Source organism: Varanus komodoensis, unplaced genomic scaffold, assembly GCF_004798865.1.
Source record: "Varanus komodoensis strain SLA01 unplaced genomic scaffold, ASM479886v1 scaffold91, whole genome shotgun sequence".
In the NCBI taxonomy this organism is placed as follows: Eukaryota; Metazoa; Chordata; class Lepidosauria; order Squamata; family Varanidae; genus Varanus; species Varanus komodoensis.
In genome coordinates this window covers 937,612-955,738 of record NW_025336610.1, presented here as the reverse complement: position 1 = coordinate 955,738, position 18,127 = coordinate 937,612, and the positions used below count along the sequence as shown (strand labels likewise).

The following is an 18,127-nucleotide window of genomic DNA, read 5'->3' as shown; positions in this document are numbered from 1 at the left end:
CCATCTTGTGACAGCAAATTACGTGGCTCGGTGAAGCAACCGCGGGCTGTCGCTTGCCAGTTGCACGGCCCTGAGTTCCGGTGCTGTGCGGGGAGGGACGGCCCTGCCCTCGTCTAAAAACCCCGGTCCTACTTCCTGCTGGCGAGGCGAGGCGAGGCGAGGCGAGGCGAGGCAGGACCCCCTTCCTCCTCACCCGCAGCGGAGACGCTGCCCCAGACGCTGGCCGGAGAGACGCTCTCGGACCAGGAGGCCCTCCGAGCGATTCCGCTTCGATCTCGCAGCAGGCCTTCTGCGGGGGGCACCCTGACCGTGCCGGGGGGGGGGCGGTCAGGAATGCAGGCAGCCGTGCCAATCCGTGCTGCGACTCCGCTCCTAGCCGTGCCCCCCCCCCGGGCGCAGGGCTGACGGGCGAGCAGGGGCACGGCCTCCCCGGACAGCGCTCCCCCACCCTGCGCGCCCCGCTCGGTCCCCAGGAGAAAGGCGGGCAGAACAAGCCGCTTCTGGACCAGGCGCCGTCCCTGATGGGCAGGGAAGGGGCCAGGCGCTGCCGCCTTCAGCCAGCGGCCGCGTCTGCCGTGCCCTCCCACTGCCTCGTCCAAGCTTCCCCTTCCTTCCCTCCTTTTCTGCACTAAGCAACTATCGAAGTGTGCAAGGAACACCTCGAACACATGCGGCCTTAAAGCAGGCTGAAGCGGTCGGAAATGATGTACAACGGAACTGCCAGGATGCAATCTGCAAAGGCCCGACATTGAAAAGCCGGATCACGTGCTCTCAAATCCCGGGGCCAAGAAGAAAGTCTCGGCCCCGGCGACAAAAAATGAGCAGACTGTGGCCTAGTGGTTAGAGTGCTGGGCTAGGATCCAGGAGAGGCGGGTTCTGGGCCACACGCAGCCATGAGGTTCACCGGCTGCCCTTGGGCCAGCCACGGACCCTAACCCAGAACACGAGGACAGCCCTCCAGCATCAGACCAGCGTCCATCTGGGCCAGCGGTGGCGCACCCATGGCACGCGTGCCCCAGCGGGCACACAGGGCCCTCTCTGCCGGCACGCGAGCCAAGTCGCCCCAGCTTCGCCCCAGCAGCCGAGCATCGCTGAACAGCGCACAGAGGGGCCATGCACATGCTCGGAAAGCAGCGCCAGGAGATGGCATCACAAGCCATCGGCAGCTGCGACTCGTCCGAGCTTTCGCATGGCCAGGCAGTGCACTGCCAAGGATGGATGGATGGATGGATGGATGGATAGATAGATAGATTTGCTTGGACTGGCTGTGAGTTGTTTTTTCTGAACCAAACCCTCAGTTTTCAGGTTTTATTGCAGCGTTGGCACTTTGCGATAAATAAGTGGGTTTTGGGTTGCAGCACTCGGTCTCTGAAAGCGCCGCCATCGCTGGTCTAGGCCAACACACGGTATGCACAGCAGCGAACCAGCTGCCCCGGGATCCCTCCCGCTGGGGGTCCAAGACCTTCGGCGACCGGTGTGCAGGCAGGCCCCCCTGAACGAGGGGGCAGCACGTGGCCAGCCAGGCGGGGAGCCACGGAGGGCCTTCTCCCTCGTGCATCGTGCACGAAGACCGCCTCGCTGGTATCTACCCGAAACCCCCACCCATCAGCCCCATGGGATGATGCCGGCCGTTCCCCTGGTGGCCCTCCACCCGCCCCCCCTCAGAGGAGGTACCTGGAGGATGCTCTAGTGGCCACCTGCACTGAACAGGAAGGCCCATGCCAGGAGGGCCCTCCAAAAGGGCTGCGGAAGGCTCCGCGGGTCGGAAGCGGCACTTTGGCCGGGGCTCCGAACTGTGCCGGGAGCCTGCGGAGGGGACCGGACCGTGCCGGGAGCCCAAAGCGCCCGCCGGTCCTCCTTGGAGCTTCGCCCCCCTCCTCTGGCGCCCTCGGCCGCTCACGCTGCCCCGCTGGACGGCGGTGGCACTGAGCCCGACGCACCCGGAAGACGCCAGTGGGGAGGGCGGGTGGACGGGAGGACGAGCGAGGGGGCCTAGGTCAAGCAGGCCGGCCTTTCCCCAGAGCCGGGCCCACGATGAGAAGGCACGGCTCCCTGGAGGAGACCATCGCGCCAGCGGAGCCAAGGGCAGAAGGAGGCGAGGAAGACCAGCCAGGAGACAGACGGACGGACTCCATGGCGGCAGCGGTGGCCGCACGGGGCTGCCCAGGACCGGCTCCGGAGGACACGCACTCGCAGGGTTGCGGGAGGTGGGCGACGACCCGACGGCACACACAACAACGGCCTCCGACACAGAGAGGCGCCCCTGCCTGCGGATCTCCCTCAAAGGCCTGCGCAGCTCTTCCTTGGGACCCTCCGCACTGAGGACGCCGCAGCGGGAGCACAAGGAAAGCGCCCCCGGCTCCGAGGTGGCGGCTCCGCGCCGTGGCCCGGCTGGTGGCCGCGTTGTGCTTACCTGGCTCGTGCTCTCTGGGGCGCAGGCCGCGGAGGCAGCCTGGGGGGCCGGCTGGGGACCGGGGGCCCCCTCTGGAAGGCCGGCTGGCTCTCCATCTGGTAGCGCTTGGCAGGGAGGGGGGGCAGCGCAGGCTTCCCCGTCTCTTCGCGAGGCGCCGTCTCCGGACTCAGCCGCTCTCCGGCGGGCGGAGGGGGCAGCAGCGGGGGAGTCAAGTCCAAAAGGCAAGTGGAATCCGGGGGAGAGGCTGCGGGGGGCTCAGCGGCAGCAGGAGAGGAGAACTTGACCGGCGGGTGGCAGCTCGTCCTGGGCGGGATGGGCGGCGGCACGGGGAGGGGGCTCGCCGGGCTCTCCGGCTCCCGCAAGGGAGGCGACCTCTTGCCCGTTGGCGCAGCCGACTCGCCTCTGGCCTCCTGCTCCGCCGGAGAAGCCGCGGGCCCGGTGCGGAAGATGTGGCGCTTCATGGGGACGGGTCTCCTCGGGGGGCACTGGGGCCTCTCCGGGGCCGGGCCGGCCTCCGAGAAGGCCTTCTGCAGCCCGGAGAGGATGCGCTTCCGGTGCCCGGGCAGCTGGATCCCGAGGTGGGTCAGCGCCTCGTCCGTCAGGTGCCGGCAGTCCGACAGGGCCCACAGGCGGTTCCGCTGGAAGTGCTCGATGTACTGCTCCAGGTGCAGGGCCTGGAGCCACTCGGCCATGGGCAGGGACGCCCCGTCCGCCATGGCAGCCGGGGGGGGCGCTTCGCCCAGTTCAGTCCATCCCTCCGACTTCTGCTGGACCGAGATCCGAAGCGCGTTCTGCAGAAGCAAGCACAGAAGGGCTTTCACTCGGCTTCACTGGGCCCCGTCTCACACGCAGTCCCTGCACCTTCCACCCCATCCTCCAATCCCCATACCGTTTGCACAATAAAAATGGACATTTCGACAATAAAACAACACAACGCCCAGAGAAGGGCAGCCAAAGGCAGCCGCTCAAAGCTGAGTGAGACAGGTCCAGCGCATCGGCCCTCGAAAGGTCCGAGGGGCCTGCAAAATGAACGAGCATCTTCTCCTGGCACCAGGACCGGGGGGCACAGGGGGGCACGGCGACTGCAAGACAAGCCTCCGCATCAGGGGGTTCCACCGGTGGCCGGCCAGCAGCTTGTCAGCCTGTCAGAAGGCCTGCCTTCAGCCACAACCACTAAGATCGTGTGCGCAAGAGGCAGGGCCTTCCCGGTGGGGGCCCAGGATTCGGAACCCACAAGAGTCCCACAGACCCACGTCCCCTCCTTCTGCCGCAGCATTTAGAGTGCATTGGCGGGGGGAGGGGGGTCCAGCTCCGTACTCGTGGGATCTAGGAAATTGAAATAGGACATTTATTGTATCAAACAAAACACTGAAAAGCCGTTTTGTTTTTAAGCAGAATTCATTCTGAAACCAAACTTTGGCCCATAAGCAACTTCCTTTGGGGACCTCAGTGGGGTGGACGGTTTCCTCCCGCGCATGAGCACTCGGCACATACTGTGCTGCTGGCTGGGGATGCTGGAAGTTGTAGTCTAATCCCTGGAGGCCACTGGAAAGGCAGCACTAAAGCATCTGACACAGGCTGGCATGAAACAAAAGTGTTGCATCCCGGTCACAAAACACCACCTTGTGGGTGCCTCTGGCTGCACAAACCGCCCCAGGCGCCGCTGCTTCCCAAAGGCGCGTGCTGCCCCTGGGCCACGTCAGCGGCAACGCGAGCGTCTGCGCAGGAAGCGTCCCGCTCGAGCCACTAGTCCAAAGCAGGAACCCTTCGGGGCCGGAGGGCAACCCCGGCAGCTCCTCTGGCCTCCTCCCCTCGTCCTTCCGAGATTCCTATTCATTTCCGACGGCGAGTCCCTTGCAGAGTGTGCCTGGCCGTCTGAACGTGGCGCCACGGCTGCAGGCGAGGCTGCCGGCCCACACCCTCCACGCCACTCGGCCTTCCCCACGCTGGGGCCTCCCAGAGGGGGTGGTCTGCCAGTCCCCACACTGGCTGGGGATGATGGGAACAGCAGCACACCTGGGCGAGGACGGCCGTCCTCAGCTTGGCCTTCTTAGGCCCTCCTTCGTTCGCCTGGAGCCAAAATCATTCTGGGCCGCTTGAACCCGGCCCGAGGCTGATGGATCGCGCAGCCCAACTGCAGGGCCCACCACATGCAGCAGCCGTCGGACCCGCAACTGAGCGGCTCAGGAAAGCACGACAAGCCGCCTCCGGGCTGAAGCGCTTGCGCCATGAGCGTCCCCCGGAACATTTCCCAGGCAGAAGCGAATATGCACGGAGAGGGGGCGTCAGGTCGCAGCGCCGCCTTCTCCGGGGATCTGGCGACCGGGCCGCAGTGGCGCCTTGGCCCAGCAGGCCCCCAGCTCAGCAGGCCTAAGCTCTGAGCACCGGGCAGTCACCCCCTCGCTTCCCAGTAGGTCGACTGGGTAGCAAACCCCACAAAGCGAATTTTAGCCCCTCAGGAGCTTCCTTTTCTTCCCAGTCTGGGAAACACAGGCTGTGCCAGGGTGTGGAGCGACACAGAATTCTTCTCTTAGAGGTGCCTGTGACTTTAGCACTGCCCTAAACCAAAGCACGTTTTTCAGCCTGAAGGAGGAAAATGCAGAAACGCTTGGTGTTCCTCATGCACTTCCATGCCCCAGGCAGCTTTTTCCAACCTGGTGCCCCACAGTCCGCACTGTCGACCAGATCCCACATGACCCCCAAGCCCCAGTGTCCCCAGGCGAGGACTGGATGCTCACCTCCAACCGCCGAGGAGACGCCTCCCTTCGGGGCTCTGGATGGCTCACAGGATCCGCGCTGGGCGGACGGGCAGGACCCCCGATCTACACGGTCTGTCGCCAGACCAGGGAGCCACGGGGCCGCCCACGCGCCTTCCGCCCGCGAAGGCCCCCGGAGCACGCAAACCCGGTCACCTAGAAGCAGCGCAAGAAGATCCCGAATTCAGATTTCCTGCCAATCTGATGAAGCTCTCCTCTAACCGGCCCCTCATCACAATCCTGTCACACAGAAGCACGCACACAACCCGTGAATGCAGTTTTCCCTCTAATCTGATTCGGAAAATTTGCTTTCTGCCTTTCTAAAATTACACCAGGGAATACCCCAGGGCTTTTCTAACACCCCGGCTCCCTCTTCTCTTTCTTTAATGGCGCATTCGGCCCATGGACGACCCCAAGGAGGTTTGTGCCGGACTCCTCTGCAGCGGCTTCCGCAGTCTCTGGGCTCAACAGCCTGGGGAAAATACCGGTGTGCCGTGCCTTGCCCAGGGAGACGCGCAGGCACCTCTGGGACCCTCCGCGGAAAGGCCAGGTGCCCTGCTTTGCAGAGGAAAGCCCTCTGTTTGGGGGCTGCCAGAAAACAGTCCTCCAGCCGAACGTTTCGTCTGTTTGAGGAGCTGTGGAGTCCAAGTCGCCTAGGAAGATAAAGGGGGAACCGGGCAGGGCCTCGACGCCCCAGTCAATAAGGGGCAGCATTTCCGAGCCCCGGGGCTGTCCCCAGACACAGCCCTCCCCGGGACAGTGGGACTGAGTGGGCGCTGCGGCTATTCAGAGCAGCTCCACCCAGCAGGCCACGGGGAGCTGCTTGCCTCGGTCACCCAGCACCCTCCCAATGTGTTCGACTCCAGCTCCCATCATCCACCAGCCAGCATGGCCATAGGTTGGCCAAGCTACTTTTTATCTGCACTTTCATTTGCAGCTGTGAGGCCGGGAGCCAGGGTTCCTTTGACTCCGCAAACGCCAGCTTTCCTTCGGATGCTTTACACTAACGGCTCGATCTTACTAAGCTTTAATTCTTATAGATCGTGTTTTCTGCCTCGAAAATTATGCCCTCCAGCTCTTGGATTCCGCCCATTCACTGTGGCCCATGGGGACTCACAGCCCCCAAAACCAGTCCGCGGGGAAAGGCAGCACACTTCCTCTTACAAACTGGAAAAGCGACCCGTCTCCATCCTAGAACTTCCGTGTCCCCCCAGGGTCACCCGAGCCACAGTCCCCGACTGCCGTGGACCGAGCCAAGCTCCTGGCCCACGCGGCCAAGTGCTGCCACGTCCCCCCGGAAGCAGCTCCCCGAGGCAAGATCGTCTGGGGGGAACGCTGGCGACCGAGCCTGGGGGCACCTGAGATGTGCCCCCCCGCCCCGCCACGCATTCAACCCGTTCTCCAGCAAGCGCCCCACACCCCTCCTTGCTCCGCCCCCGGAAGCGCCCAGCCACACGCCCAGGTGCGACCAGGAGCTGGGCTTCCCCCAGGACGTCTCCTCCTTCCACTTGGGGTAGCACAGAAACCCACCACGGATTTGCACGAGCGTTGACTTCTGTGAACCCCTCTGTCCTGGAGGAGGCTGTCCTGGACGGGTGCGATCCACTTTCCACCTCTGGGGGAAGCGTGCGCCAATCTGCACCAGCGCCAGTGCGCGCTGGTCATCGTTGCGCCTTGCACCAGGAGCCGGCGGACTTCACCCCCTGCGCTTGAGCGCTGCCGTGCATCGCCTGACTGACGCGGGTCCCCCAATTCCGCACGAGCAGCGCTGCCCAGTGGCACAAGTGGACTGAAGCCCCCGTTCCCTCCAGCCCATGCCAGCGCAGCTCGCGCCCCCCGCCTCTCCCCCCTCCCAGCTCCCAGGCCTGCAGAATATGCCAAGCGGAGGCAGGAGTGGCTACTCAAACCCCTCCAGCGCGGCGAGCGCTCCAGAAGCTTGGCCTGCGACCAAAATGCCAGCGGTATGGCGAGCCTGGGGAAGGGGAGAGACCGCCCACGCCATGCCCGCTCGCCCCCCTCCCCCCCAGGCTGGCCTCCTCCCAGAGCTCTGCTCTTGCAAAACATGCCAGGGTCGCCGTCATGCAAAGCTGCGAGGGAGCGTCTCGAGGAGAGAGACAAGAAAGGCACGGCCGGGCCATCCGCCCCGGCCACGTTTCCGAGTCACCCGTGTGCGCCCCCTCCCGCTCTCAGCCTCTCTCTCTCGCTCTCCTGCACACACGCTGCAGCCCCCCAGCCACGGGAACGCCTGCTTGTGCGCACCACGTACCGGAACCAGCAGCAGGTACCCCGGTCGGGTGCGTGCGGCACGCGCTTCCCCAAGAAGCAAGACCGCCAGTCTCTCCGGCTCGACCTTTGGACTTGGAACGTGCTCCTGGGAAGCTTCTTGGCCCTTTTATGGAGAAGAACGGGCTCCTTTCAGAAATGGAAGTGCCGCTTGGTGACAAGCTGCGGGCAAGATCCAGCCTCGTGCACAGTCCACAGCAACACGCAAACCACGACCGCAGTGTAGTGTGTCGACACAAAATTCAGCCTGGGAGATTCTCAGACCTACTGGCGGCAAAAGCAAGTGTCTAGTCCTGAGTGTTGCCTGGATAAGCCCGGGCGGGTCCCCACAGAAAGCACAGAAGCTAGTCGGGGCCTGAGCAAGATGCCCGCTCCTCATGGGAGTGAGAACGTTTCCGCAGCTCCGGGCACCCCGGCAGGAGCAGCAGCGATGCCCGCGGAGGCCGGGCCCCTCGCAAACCATCTGATTTCCCAGCTCGGCTGGCCGGCCGGCCATCGCCCACAGGAAATGCTCCACGCGCTCGCTCCTTGCCGAACCCCGCTGATTAAAAGGCAGGCCGCCTCCGCCAGGCCTGGGGCTCCCTTGCCTGCCCCCCGCTGGATGGCGCCCCAGCAGGCGGGTCCCATCGTCATCCTCTGACTGAATGCAGGAAGCGGGGCCAGAGCCCCCCAGGTGGGCTCCTCCTCCCCACTCCCCTTGCCGGGGCCTGTCGCCCACCCATCCCAGCATGCTCTGCAGCGCTCCCAGGATGCATGGGGGTGCGAATGGGGCGAAAGGCTGCCCCCGGGCGGCACACAAGGGCAACGCTCCCCGTGTCTGCTCTGGGGAGCGGGGCTGCGGGGGGCAGGGCTGCTGCCCTGGCGCGCCACTTGGGGGCTTGCCAGACGTGCCTGGCCAAGCTCCGGGGAAAGAGGCGGCGGGCATGATGGGGCCTTGCCCCGACCCACAGAACTCACCCCTCAGGTGCACCTGCCGCACCTGCTGTTACTGGAGCCCAGAACAGGGGTTCTGCCGGGACCTACGGGGCAGGGGGAGCCGCAAGGGGAGGGGAGGGGAGGGGGAGAGCTTGCCAAGCGCCACGGCGGGGGCAGAACATTTCCTCTGGACTTCTGCTGAACGCAGGGCAAAATGACGTGCTCTCAGCGAATTCAGGTTCCTGAAAGTTGGAGCGCTCACATGCGGACGGATCTTTGCAGCGACGGATTCGTTCTGAACGCTGGAAGTCACTCTGGCCCCTTCCATCGCACGCCCCACGTGGTCCAGTGGCAGTTAAAGCAGAAGAGCAAACGCAAACAGGCAAGCAGGAAGCCCTCCCCACCCCCCCCACCCCCGCACAGGAGGTCATTCCCCTGAGAACTCGGCAGTCAGTAGAAGCAGCAGAGCAGGGTCAGCTGGGAGGCGCCTCTCTCAACTGCCCCCCTTCACAGAAACAGAGAAACAGAGCGAGTCAGAAGGGGCCTCCCGGGCCATCTAGTCTGACCCCCGGCTCCAGCTGGCTCCACTCACAACGTGCCCACCATGTGCACATCCAGCCTATCCTTGAACACCCTCACCGATGGGGCCTCAACCACCTCCCGTGGAAGCCCATTCCACACCCTCGGGGTCCTGACTGTTGGAAAGTGCTTCCTGGCATCGAAATGGAAGCCTGGTTCCCCGAGCTTTGCTCCATTGGAGCGCGTCCTGCCTTCCTCTGCAGGGGAGAACAGGCCTCTCCCCACCTCCGTGTGACACCCCCTCACATACCTGCATGTCACAAACAGATCCCCTCTGAGTCTCCTCCAGGCTGAAGAGACCCAGTTCCCTCAGTCTCGCCTCATCTGGCCTCCCCTGCAAACCGGCCACCAACCTTGTGGCCCTTCGCTGCACTGACTCCAACCTGGCTATATCCTTCCTGCAATGAGGGGCCCAAAACTGAGCACAATACTCCAGTTGCGGGCGCACCAGAGTCATGTACAGTGGCAGCAATACCTCTCTTGATCTAGAAGCCATACTTCTGGCTATGCAACCAAGGGTGGCGTTCGCCCTCTTGACCACCGCATCACGTGGCTGGCTCACGTTTAGCCTGCAGTCGACCAGCACCCCGAGGTCCCTTTCACAAGTGCTGCTCTCCAGCCACTTGTCACCTAACCTGCACTTATGACACCCATTCCTATGCCCCAAGTGCAAGACCTTGCACTTATCCACATTGAACGCCATCCTGTTGTCTCCTGCCCACTTCCATAGTCTGTCCAGATCCTTTTGGATCTGGAGTACCTGCTCCTCAGTTGTGGCCACTGCCCCAGTTTTAGTGTCGTCTGCGAATTTGATCAGCAGACTGTTCACCCCTTCTTCCATGTCGTTAATGAAAAGATTAAACAGGATCGGCCCCAGACAGAGCCCTGGGGGACCCCGCTCGTCACTGGCCGCCATCCCGATGATTCCCCACTAATGGTTACCCTCTGCTTTCCATCAATTAGCCATGCCCTAATCCACCAGACACTGCATTGGTCTATCCCAAAACGCCTCAGTTTCTCCACCGGGATATCATGGGGCACTTTGTCCAAGGCCTTGCTGAAATCCAGGTAACCCACATCCACTGCATCCCCTCCATCCAGCCACCTCGAAACCTTGTCATAGAATTCCACCAGGTTTGTCTGGCAGGACCTGTTTTTGCGGAAGCCGTGTTGTGTGGCTGCCAGCCTCCCTTCCCTATCTAGCATCACTAGATCTCTCTCTATTATGAGCCTTTCCATTGTTTTTCCTACAATGGACGTAAGGCTAACAGGTCTGTAATTCCCCACGTCCTTTCTACTACCCTTTTTGAAAACTGGAACCACTGACGCCACCCTCCAGTCCTCTGGAACTTCACCCGTTCTCCACGAGGCCTCAACAATGGAGGCCAGCGGGCGTGAGAGAACCCCTGCCAACTCCCTCTCCGGTGTAACCCATCAGGGCCTGGCGCCTTTGTAATGTCCAATGCCCTGAGGAGCCCCTCAACTTCTAGGGGGGGTGACTCTAATCTGTGCCCCTAAGACTCTAGGGGGGGTGACTCTAATCTGTGCCCCTAATAACTCCAAGCACGGGATTGGGACCTGGATTTTGGAAGTGGTTAACGCTTCTCTGAGGGAGGGTCGAGTGCCTGCCCCTTTAAAGGAGGCGGTAATACGACCGGTCCTGAAGAAAGCGTCACTGGATCCAGAGATGGCCACTAACTATAGACCTGTGGCCAACATCCCGTTTCTGGGCAAGGTGCTGGAGCGAGTGGTGGCGGGACAACTCCAAGCACTCTTGGAGGAAACTGATTATCTGGATCCTTTTCAGTCCGGCTTCAGACCCGGGTACAGTACTGAATCTGCCTTGGTCGCCCTGTACGACGACCTGTGCAGGGAGAAGGACAGGGGGAGTACATCCCTGTTGGTTCTTCTGGACCTCTCGGCGGCTTTCGATACCATCGACCATGGTATCCTTCTGGATAGACTTGCGGGATTGGGGGTTGGAGGCACTGCTTTGCAGTGGTTCCGCTCCTATCTCGACGGTCGATTCCAGTAGGTAGTGCTGGGGGACCATGTCTCTACATCATGGCAGCTATGCCATGGGGTACCACAGGGCTCCATTCTATCCCCTCTGCTATTTAACATCTATATGAAACCACTGGGAGAGGTCATCAGGAGGTGTGGGCTGCGGAATCATCAATACGCTGATGATACCCAGCTTTACCTCTCATTCTCCACTAATCCAGATGAGGCAGTGGCTGTGCTGAACTGGTGCTTGGCCGAGGTAAGGGAATGGATGAGGGCCAATAAACTGAAACTCAACCCAGACAAGACGGAGGTCCTGTTGGTTGGCGGATCGGGTTTCGGAGAGGGTGGATTTGACCTGGTCCTTAATGGTGCAACACTCCCTCTTAGGGATAAGGTCCGCAGCTTAGGTGTACTCCTCGACCCGGAGCTTTCTTTGGAAGCTCAGGTGACAGCGGTAGCGAGGAACGCCTTCCTTCAGCTTTGGCTGATTAATCAGCTGCGCCCCTACCTGGAATACGACTGCCTGGCGACGGTGACACACGCGCTGGTGACTTCCCGCCTAGACTTCTGTAACGCGCTTTACATGGGGCTTCCCCTGAAGACAGTCCGAACACTTCAATTGGTACAAAATAGAGCTGCCAGGTTGCTGACGGGGACGGGGCGTTATGCTCACATGACTCCAGTCCTCCATCAGCTTCACTGGCTTCCCATTGAAGCCCGGGCCCAATTCAAGGTGTTGATTATGACCTACAAAGCCCTAAACGGCTTGGGTCCTGGCTACCTGAACGAGCGCTTACGTCCGTATATGCCCGACCGCCCTTTGAGATCTGCGGGAGAGTCCCTTCTCCGGGAACCCTCCATGAAAGAAATTAGGAGAGTAAGTACCCGGAGGAGGGCTTTCTCTGCGGTGGCGCCCAACCTATGGAATTCACTCCCCAAAGAGGTCCGCCTGGCACCGTCGTTACTGGTTTTTCGGCGCCAGGTAAAGACCTTTTTATTTAAACATCATTTCAATTGTTAAAACATATGATCTGGCCTGGGCAACTTCTTCTTCCTTCTCTTTCTCCTCCTATATTTTTATTTTATACTGATAATTTTAATTTTGTATTTGTAAATCAATGTATTTTTTGTATTGTTATATTTAATGGTAATTTATTATGTACTATTGTATTTCAATGTATTTTATCATGTTGTAAGCCGCCCCGAGGTTTCGGCAAGGGGCGGCATAGAAATGTTATAATAATAATAATAATAATAATAATAATAATAATAATACCCTGGCCTCATCTAATCTCCTATGCGGATCTTCCCCGTCCTGCTTTGGGGGGAACACAGAGGCAAAATACTCATTTAGCATCTGTGCCTGTTCCCTCGTATCAGTCACTGGATCTCCTTCCTCCTTATTTAGTGGTCCCACCACTTGTCTCCCCTTCCTCTTCCTATTTACATGCTGAAAGAAGCCATTTTTGTTGCTCTTGATATTCTTGGCAAGTCTCAGCTCGTAATCAGTCTTAGCCTTGCGAAGAATCCTTCTGCAACAGGCCTCCTCCTCCCAGTATACCCTTTTGTCTATTTGCCCCAGTACCCATTTCCTGCGGAGGTTCCTCTTTCGTCTAATTGCTCTAACCACCTCCCTTTGCATCCATGGCAGCGCTCTCCTCCGCCTCCCCACCTTACTGACTAGAGGTATCGTCAAGGCTTGCGCCTCCAAAACCTCCCTTTTGAGTGCCATCCACCCCTCCTCAACTCGCTTGCCTTCCCGTAACCTGTCCCAGGAGACTTTCCCCAGTCTGGCCTTCAGTTGGCCAAAGTTGGCCCTCTTGAAGTCCCAGCTTCTAGTGCTCGACCTGCTGCCCGTCCGCAGTCCCCTGATCTCCAAGCAAAGGATGGAGTGATCACTTGCATCCAGAGCTCCCCTAATCTGTACTCATCTATCAGCTCCTCCCTGTTGCTCAAGACCAAGTCAAGGATGTTTCCCCCCCTCGTCGCCTCTCGGACCCTCTGTGTGAAAAACCCTCCCTCTATAGCCTCTAGGAAGCAACGTGACCTGGCTGTCACCACCGAGTGAGTCTCCCAAGTAATATCCGGGAGACTGAAATCTCCCATAATTACTGTGTCTCTTCCCCGAGATACCCTTAGAATCTGGCCTGTCAGGATCATCTCTTCTCTCCAGAGGCAGCCCCTCGCCCCAGAACAGCCTGCAAGTGCAGAATACATACACAAGAATGGTTCCTCTGAGCATGTGCAAAAGGGCACTTTCTGCCATCGGCTCTTACAGATCTGGGGCAAGGTTTCCGGAACAGCGCAAGCACTGCCTGGGAGGAAGGTGCCCCGCACCTCTGGAGAGAAGGCGGCACAGGATTCTCCAAGGTGCAGGTACCTTGGAGCAGATACGCGGGTGGGAGACCCGGCCCGGCAGGATCCACAGCCCAGCAAGACCTGCAGCACGGACCTGCCGTCCTCTACACGGCGGGGCAAGACACGCGAGACGAGATGCGAGATGCGGGAGCTGCCACCCGGCTGGCTGGACGCCCGGCCTCACTGAGGCCACATGGAGCGGCAGGCCACACGGGTGAGCCAAGAGGCAGGCATGACGGCAAAGCAACACGGAAAGGAGCCCGGAGCCGGAGCCGGAGCGGGAAAGGTCGGGCTGGGTGCGGCCAACCGGAGGACCTGTGCTGCTGAGGCAACACGGTGAGGCAGGAGGCAGTGCAGGAACCCGGAGGCGGTGCAGGAACCTGGCGGCTGCTGCAGCCAGCTCTGGAGGGAGAGCCCGCTCCCACACAGCCGGGGCTCGTCAGCAGACCGAGCGCTTCTGCAAATACGCGGGGGTCGCACCAGAGCAGCCCAGATCCTGACAGCTGGGGCTGCCAGCCCCGATGCTGAGGCACCGACATGCCCTTCAGAGGCTTCGCTGGAGACCCTTTCGACATCTCGCCTGCGCCCCCCAGCCTCGCCCCCGCTCAGCCCAGCGCCCTGCGTCACGTGCGCGGAAAAGCACAGCCAGGGCCGCGGGGCACGGGGCGAGGCGCCTGCGGCAACAGGGGCCCTGGCGGGGAAGGCGCCGTGCTCGGTTTGTCCCTTCTTTAAAAAGGGAACCTCGTGATTCCAGTCCAGGCCCAGCTTCAAGTCGGCGCTTGCGTGGCCGGGCCGCTGTCGGTTGGCGCTGAGCCGGCGCCACTTCCACTTTCTGAGGCCCTCTTGGCACGTCAAAAAATGGAGGCCTGCCACAGCAGGAGGAGGGGAAAGGACACCCGGACCCGGCCCTGGCCCCGGCCCCGGCCTGGGGGACAACTGCTTTGCTGAGGAGACCCCGGCGAGGAAGGTGGGCCGGGCCCCACGGCCTTGAAACTCCTGCTTGGCGCTCGCTGCCTCGATCGGCCTAGAAGCTGCGAGCCTCTCGTCTGCCCAACAGCCACCCACAGCTGACTCCGTGGGGGTCTCTGGAGGGGAAGGAAAGAGGCAGAGGAGGAGACAAGACACTGCTCCCCCCCCCCCAGTGCCCCCTGAAGCCTCTCCGAGGTCGAGCGCCCAACCTCGGACAGGCAGCTGGCAGCGTTCTCTCTGCACCGGCTGCGAGGGGAAGGGACCTTGGCATGCAGAGCTTTGCCTCCGACAGGATTCCGAGCCCCCGGACCACACGTTTCTCAAGCTCACGGTCTGCTTGAAAGATACTCAAAGATAAATGCATCGGTGCACTTAGCGACACAGAAACCGGGCTGGACTTCTGATCTAGCCAAGTTTGCCCAGGAATCAGCAGGGTCCGGCCACGGCATCGCAGCACTGCTTCCCCACCCCGGCCTTCTGCACCAGACCTGCCGCCTCTGGGGCAGCATCACCTGCCGGCTCATCAGTACCAGCCAATAAACTCCCGAAAACGCTGCTTCAGCAGCTCCAGATGCTAACAGAGGCTTTTCTCACTGTCCTTAAATATAGGCATGCGCGGCCTTCCGTGGACGACAAAAACCACGTCTCCCTGAGCGACTGTGTGATGCCAGCCAAGGACTGTGGGATCCCTGATGGACCCACCCACTCGGCTCTGGGCAACCGCGAGGGGCCGCCCCATCGGCACGGCAGGGCTGGTGTGAGGCTCAGCAGACGATGTGGTCACCCGAAGAGGAAGAGGCCCGGCAGCGGCAAGGCGAGGCGAGGCAAGGCGGGGCACAGGGCCGGGGCACGGCGCTAATGCCCCGAGGACTCTGCTGCTGCGCCAGGCTGAGCGGAGCCCTTTCCCAGCGCCTCCTGGGGCGCCCGGCCGTGCTGCGTGGCTGCACGGCTCTGGCCCCGGCCGGGCCCGGCAGGACGGATTCTGGTCCTGCAGGCTCTGGCAGAGGGAACTGCGGTGCCCATCTGCACCGCGCCAGCGGAGGGATCCTGGCACCAGGCCCCCTCGCCAGCACAGGAGCCGGCTGCAGGCCAAATCCGGGCCACGCGCGTGTGTGAAGACGGAGCCAACAGCCGTGCCGAGGCAGAATCGCCACTGCTGCACGCTGCCACATCACCCCCCGCTTATGGCTCCCCCCGGACAGCCCTGCTCAGCTCTTGCCCACGTTACAGAATCGATCCGGCCCGTGACCAGCCCTTTTCACTGCCTCCTGCCCTCAACTTTCCCTCGCATGGCCTGCCTAGACCGTCTTCTCCATGGAGCAGCAGCACCAGCGGGCGGTTATTCCCGTCAGAAACTGGGAGTATTCCCGGTTCCGCTTGCTTCAGCTTCCTCTCTGCTCCTGCACGGCCCCCGCAGCACTCAGCCAGGCCAGCTGGGCTTTTCTGGCTGGACACATGGGCAGGTCAGCCCAGCAGCTCCCACGGCAGAGCCGGAGGCCTGGGAAACACATCAAAACCCCGAGTCCCCGGTGTGCTGGAGGATGTGATCAAGACGGGCTGGCATGGGCGCAGTGCACCCATCACGCACTTTCCACTGCCAGTTTGGCAGCTGATTGCAAACCGCGCGCCTGTCAACTCGGGTCGCGCCGGCACCGATCCTCAGCCCAAGGCCTTGAGGAATGCTCCGGGGTCACGTGGACTCACCCGCTGCGGCAGGAGGATGTCACGTCTGGCCCCGGCAGCCCCCAGGAGCCGGCCCTGCGGCCCCGTCCCGCCTTCCTCTTCTGCCGCAGGGCCACCTAAGAGGCGACGGGGCGCCAGGAGTGAACCACCTCTGAAGTCCGTGTGTCTTGCAACGTCTGCAACTTTTGCCAGGCTGACGACTTGCACAATTTCGAAAGCCCAAACTGGTGCCAATGGTCACAGTATCTGTACTTTAAAGCAAGTGCCGGCCAGTGAATATCTACTCCCGTCCTTGAAGAATTTTTATGCCGCTCCTCAGCCAAAAGGGCTCCAGAGCGGCTCGTATGAAATCCATGCCACCCCGGTGCCCGTCACGCAAAGCCGAAGCGCACGAAACCAAGCGCGACGTGCCCGCTGCAGCGCGGGGGGCGGGGGGGCGCGTCTCTGGCCATTCACCTACCGAGAACTCTGCTCTCCCAAGTGGCCTTTCGCTCACCCAAGGCGATCGCAGAGGCCGACCAGAGATCTCTCCCACATGCATCTAATCTGAAGGAGGGAGGGATTAGAAAAAGGAAGCTGGCCAGCGTCATGAAGGCTCGCGCACCCCACGGACGTCCCAAAGAGGTTCCCGTGAACAAACATGGCGCAATTTCCGTGGGGTGTGGGCAGCCGCAGATGTGAAGAATGCTGGGAACCAGAAAGATGCCATCCCTGGGTGGAGCGGCCCCTCCCACGGAAGAGCTGGCCACAGGCCTGGTCTCCACACAGCGCCGCTGGGGACCCGAGCGACAAGGCCCTCCCCGCTCCCCCTCGGAAGGGCTGGGGGTGCCACGTCACGGCTGCAGAGCCGCTGGGGGGCACCCCTTTGGCGATGCGCCCAGTGAGGGTCGCACTCCGTGCCAACAGCACAGCCACGGGGAGCGTCCCCCAACGCCGGGTGTGAGGACTTTGTCTCTCCAACGGAGCCGGAGGCAAGAGTGCTATCACTAAAAAAGAAATCGAATAGAAGGGATGATGACTGAACATGAGGCAGAATCCCGTCCCTGTTGAAGGTGGGAAGCGTGTGATCCTACGTCTCCACGCAAAGAGTGCTAGCGGACAAGCGGGGCCTGCAACAGACGGTTGCAGCGCAGAGCGCTCCCACGCGGAGTCCCGGCCGCTGCCCCCACGACTGCAAGGCAAGCAGGCAAATCCCGCCAACTTTGACGATTCTAGCAGGCAGGGGAAGAAATACAGAACCGGCAGAAGAGGACGCTCCTCCGCCCAGGGCTGAGCAGGGGTCCTGCTCCACCCTTCCCGATCGATGCAGGGTCACCTACGCCACAGCGGGCCACACCGGGGGGGGGGGGACGCTTCTTTCTTTCTCCCTGCTTCGATTTAGATGGTGCCTCTGGGCAGCCAGAAATCTACACCAAACCCTCTCAAAATGCATTCCTGCCCAGGATTAAGAAACCGGCATTAAAAGCTTTTGTATGGGACTTAAGAAGAGGCGCTGCAAGAATTTCTAAGAAAAGGGGAGCTCAGAACAGAGATGGAGAGAGAAGTGTTCTGCCACGCAAGGCTATCCCCCCAAGCTACTCTTCGTTGCAAAGAACGCTTTCCCGCGAGCCACGTGTGGCACCCGCAAGTGGCAGTGGCGCCCGTGCGAGCCCACGCCCGACTGGAGGTACATTTTCTGGACTGAATCCACAGCTGCTTTTGCTTCGGAGCAAAATCGTGCCTTTGAAAAGGTGCTTCTATTGCACTTTGCAATTTGGCCTGAAGAAACTCTCTGTGGCTGGTCAGCTTGGGCTTCCCGAAAAAACACGCACCAGCAGCCCCAACGGCCGCACATGAGGCAAAGGGGGACAGAGACGGGCCCTGAGTATTAAGCTCCTCCGTGCCACTCCGAGCTGTGGAGCAGGGGCCTCCCGCAGGTGCCGTGGGTCCCCCTGAAGACAAGGGCCGGTGGCAGGACCCCAGGGGTGAGCGGTAGGAGTCCCCCAAGCCAGATCCCTGGCAGATGCGCTGGTGCTCTGGCTGGCAGGAGCCCTGGGCCACGAGGAGGGTGGGCTGTGTCTTGGGTGGGGTGGTGCCCCCTGGGCCGCCACGAGGGTCGCATCCTGGGAGCTCTGAGCATCGAGGGAAGCATGCCTCCGACTCTGACCCACCCTGCGCCCAAGTG

At 61.6% G+C, this 18,127-nt stretch overlaps 1 protein-coding gene across 3 annotated transcripts in view; it reads right to left on the bottom strand.

Moving 5' to 3' along the window:
* ARAP1 (ArfGAP with RhoGAP domain, ankyrin repeat and PH domain 1) overlaps positions 1-18,127 on the bottom strand; it is an 86,071-nt gene that overhangs the window by 62,157 nt on the left and 5,787 nt on the right. For 2 of the 3 annotated variants that reach the window (XM_044418542.1, XM_044418544.1), the window contains exons 1-2: positions 5,152-5,195; positions 2,414-3,204 (exon numbers count right to left, since the gene is read on the bottom strand). In XM_044418542.1, the coding sequence (XP_044274477.1) occupies positions 2,414-3,129 (716 nt within the window). In that variant the 5' untranslated portion in view covers positions 3,130-3,204; positions 5,152-5,195. Of the gene's footprint in view, positions 1-2,413; positions 3,205-5,151; positions 5,196-18,127 lie in introns of those variants that run through there. The other variant, XM_044418543.1, reaches the window with a different exon arrangement.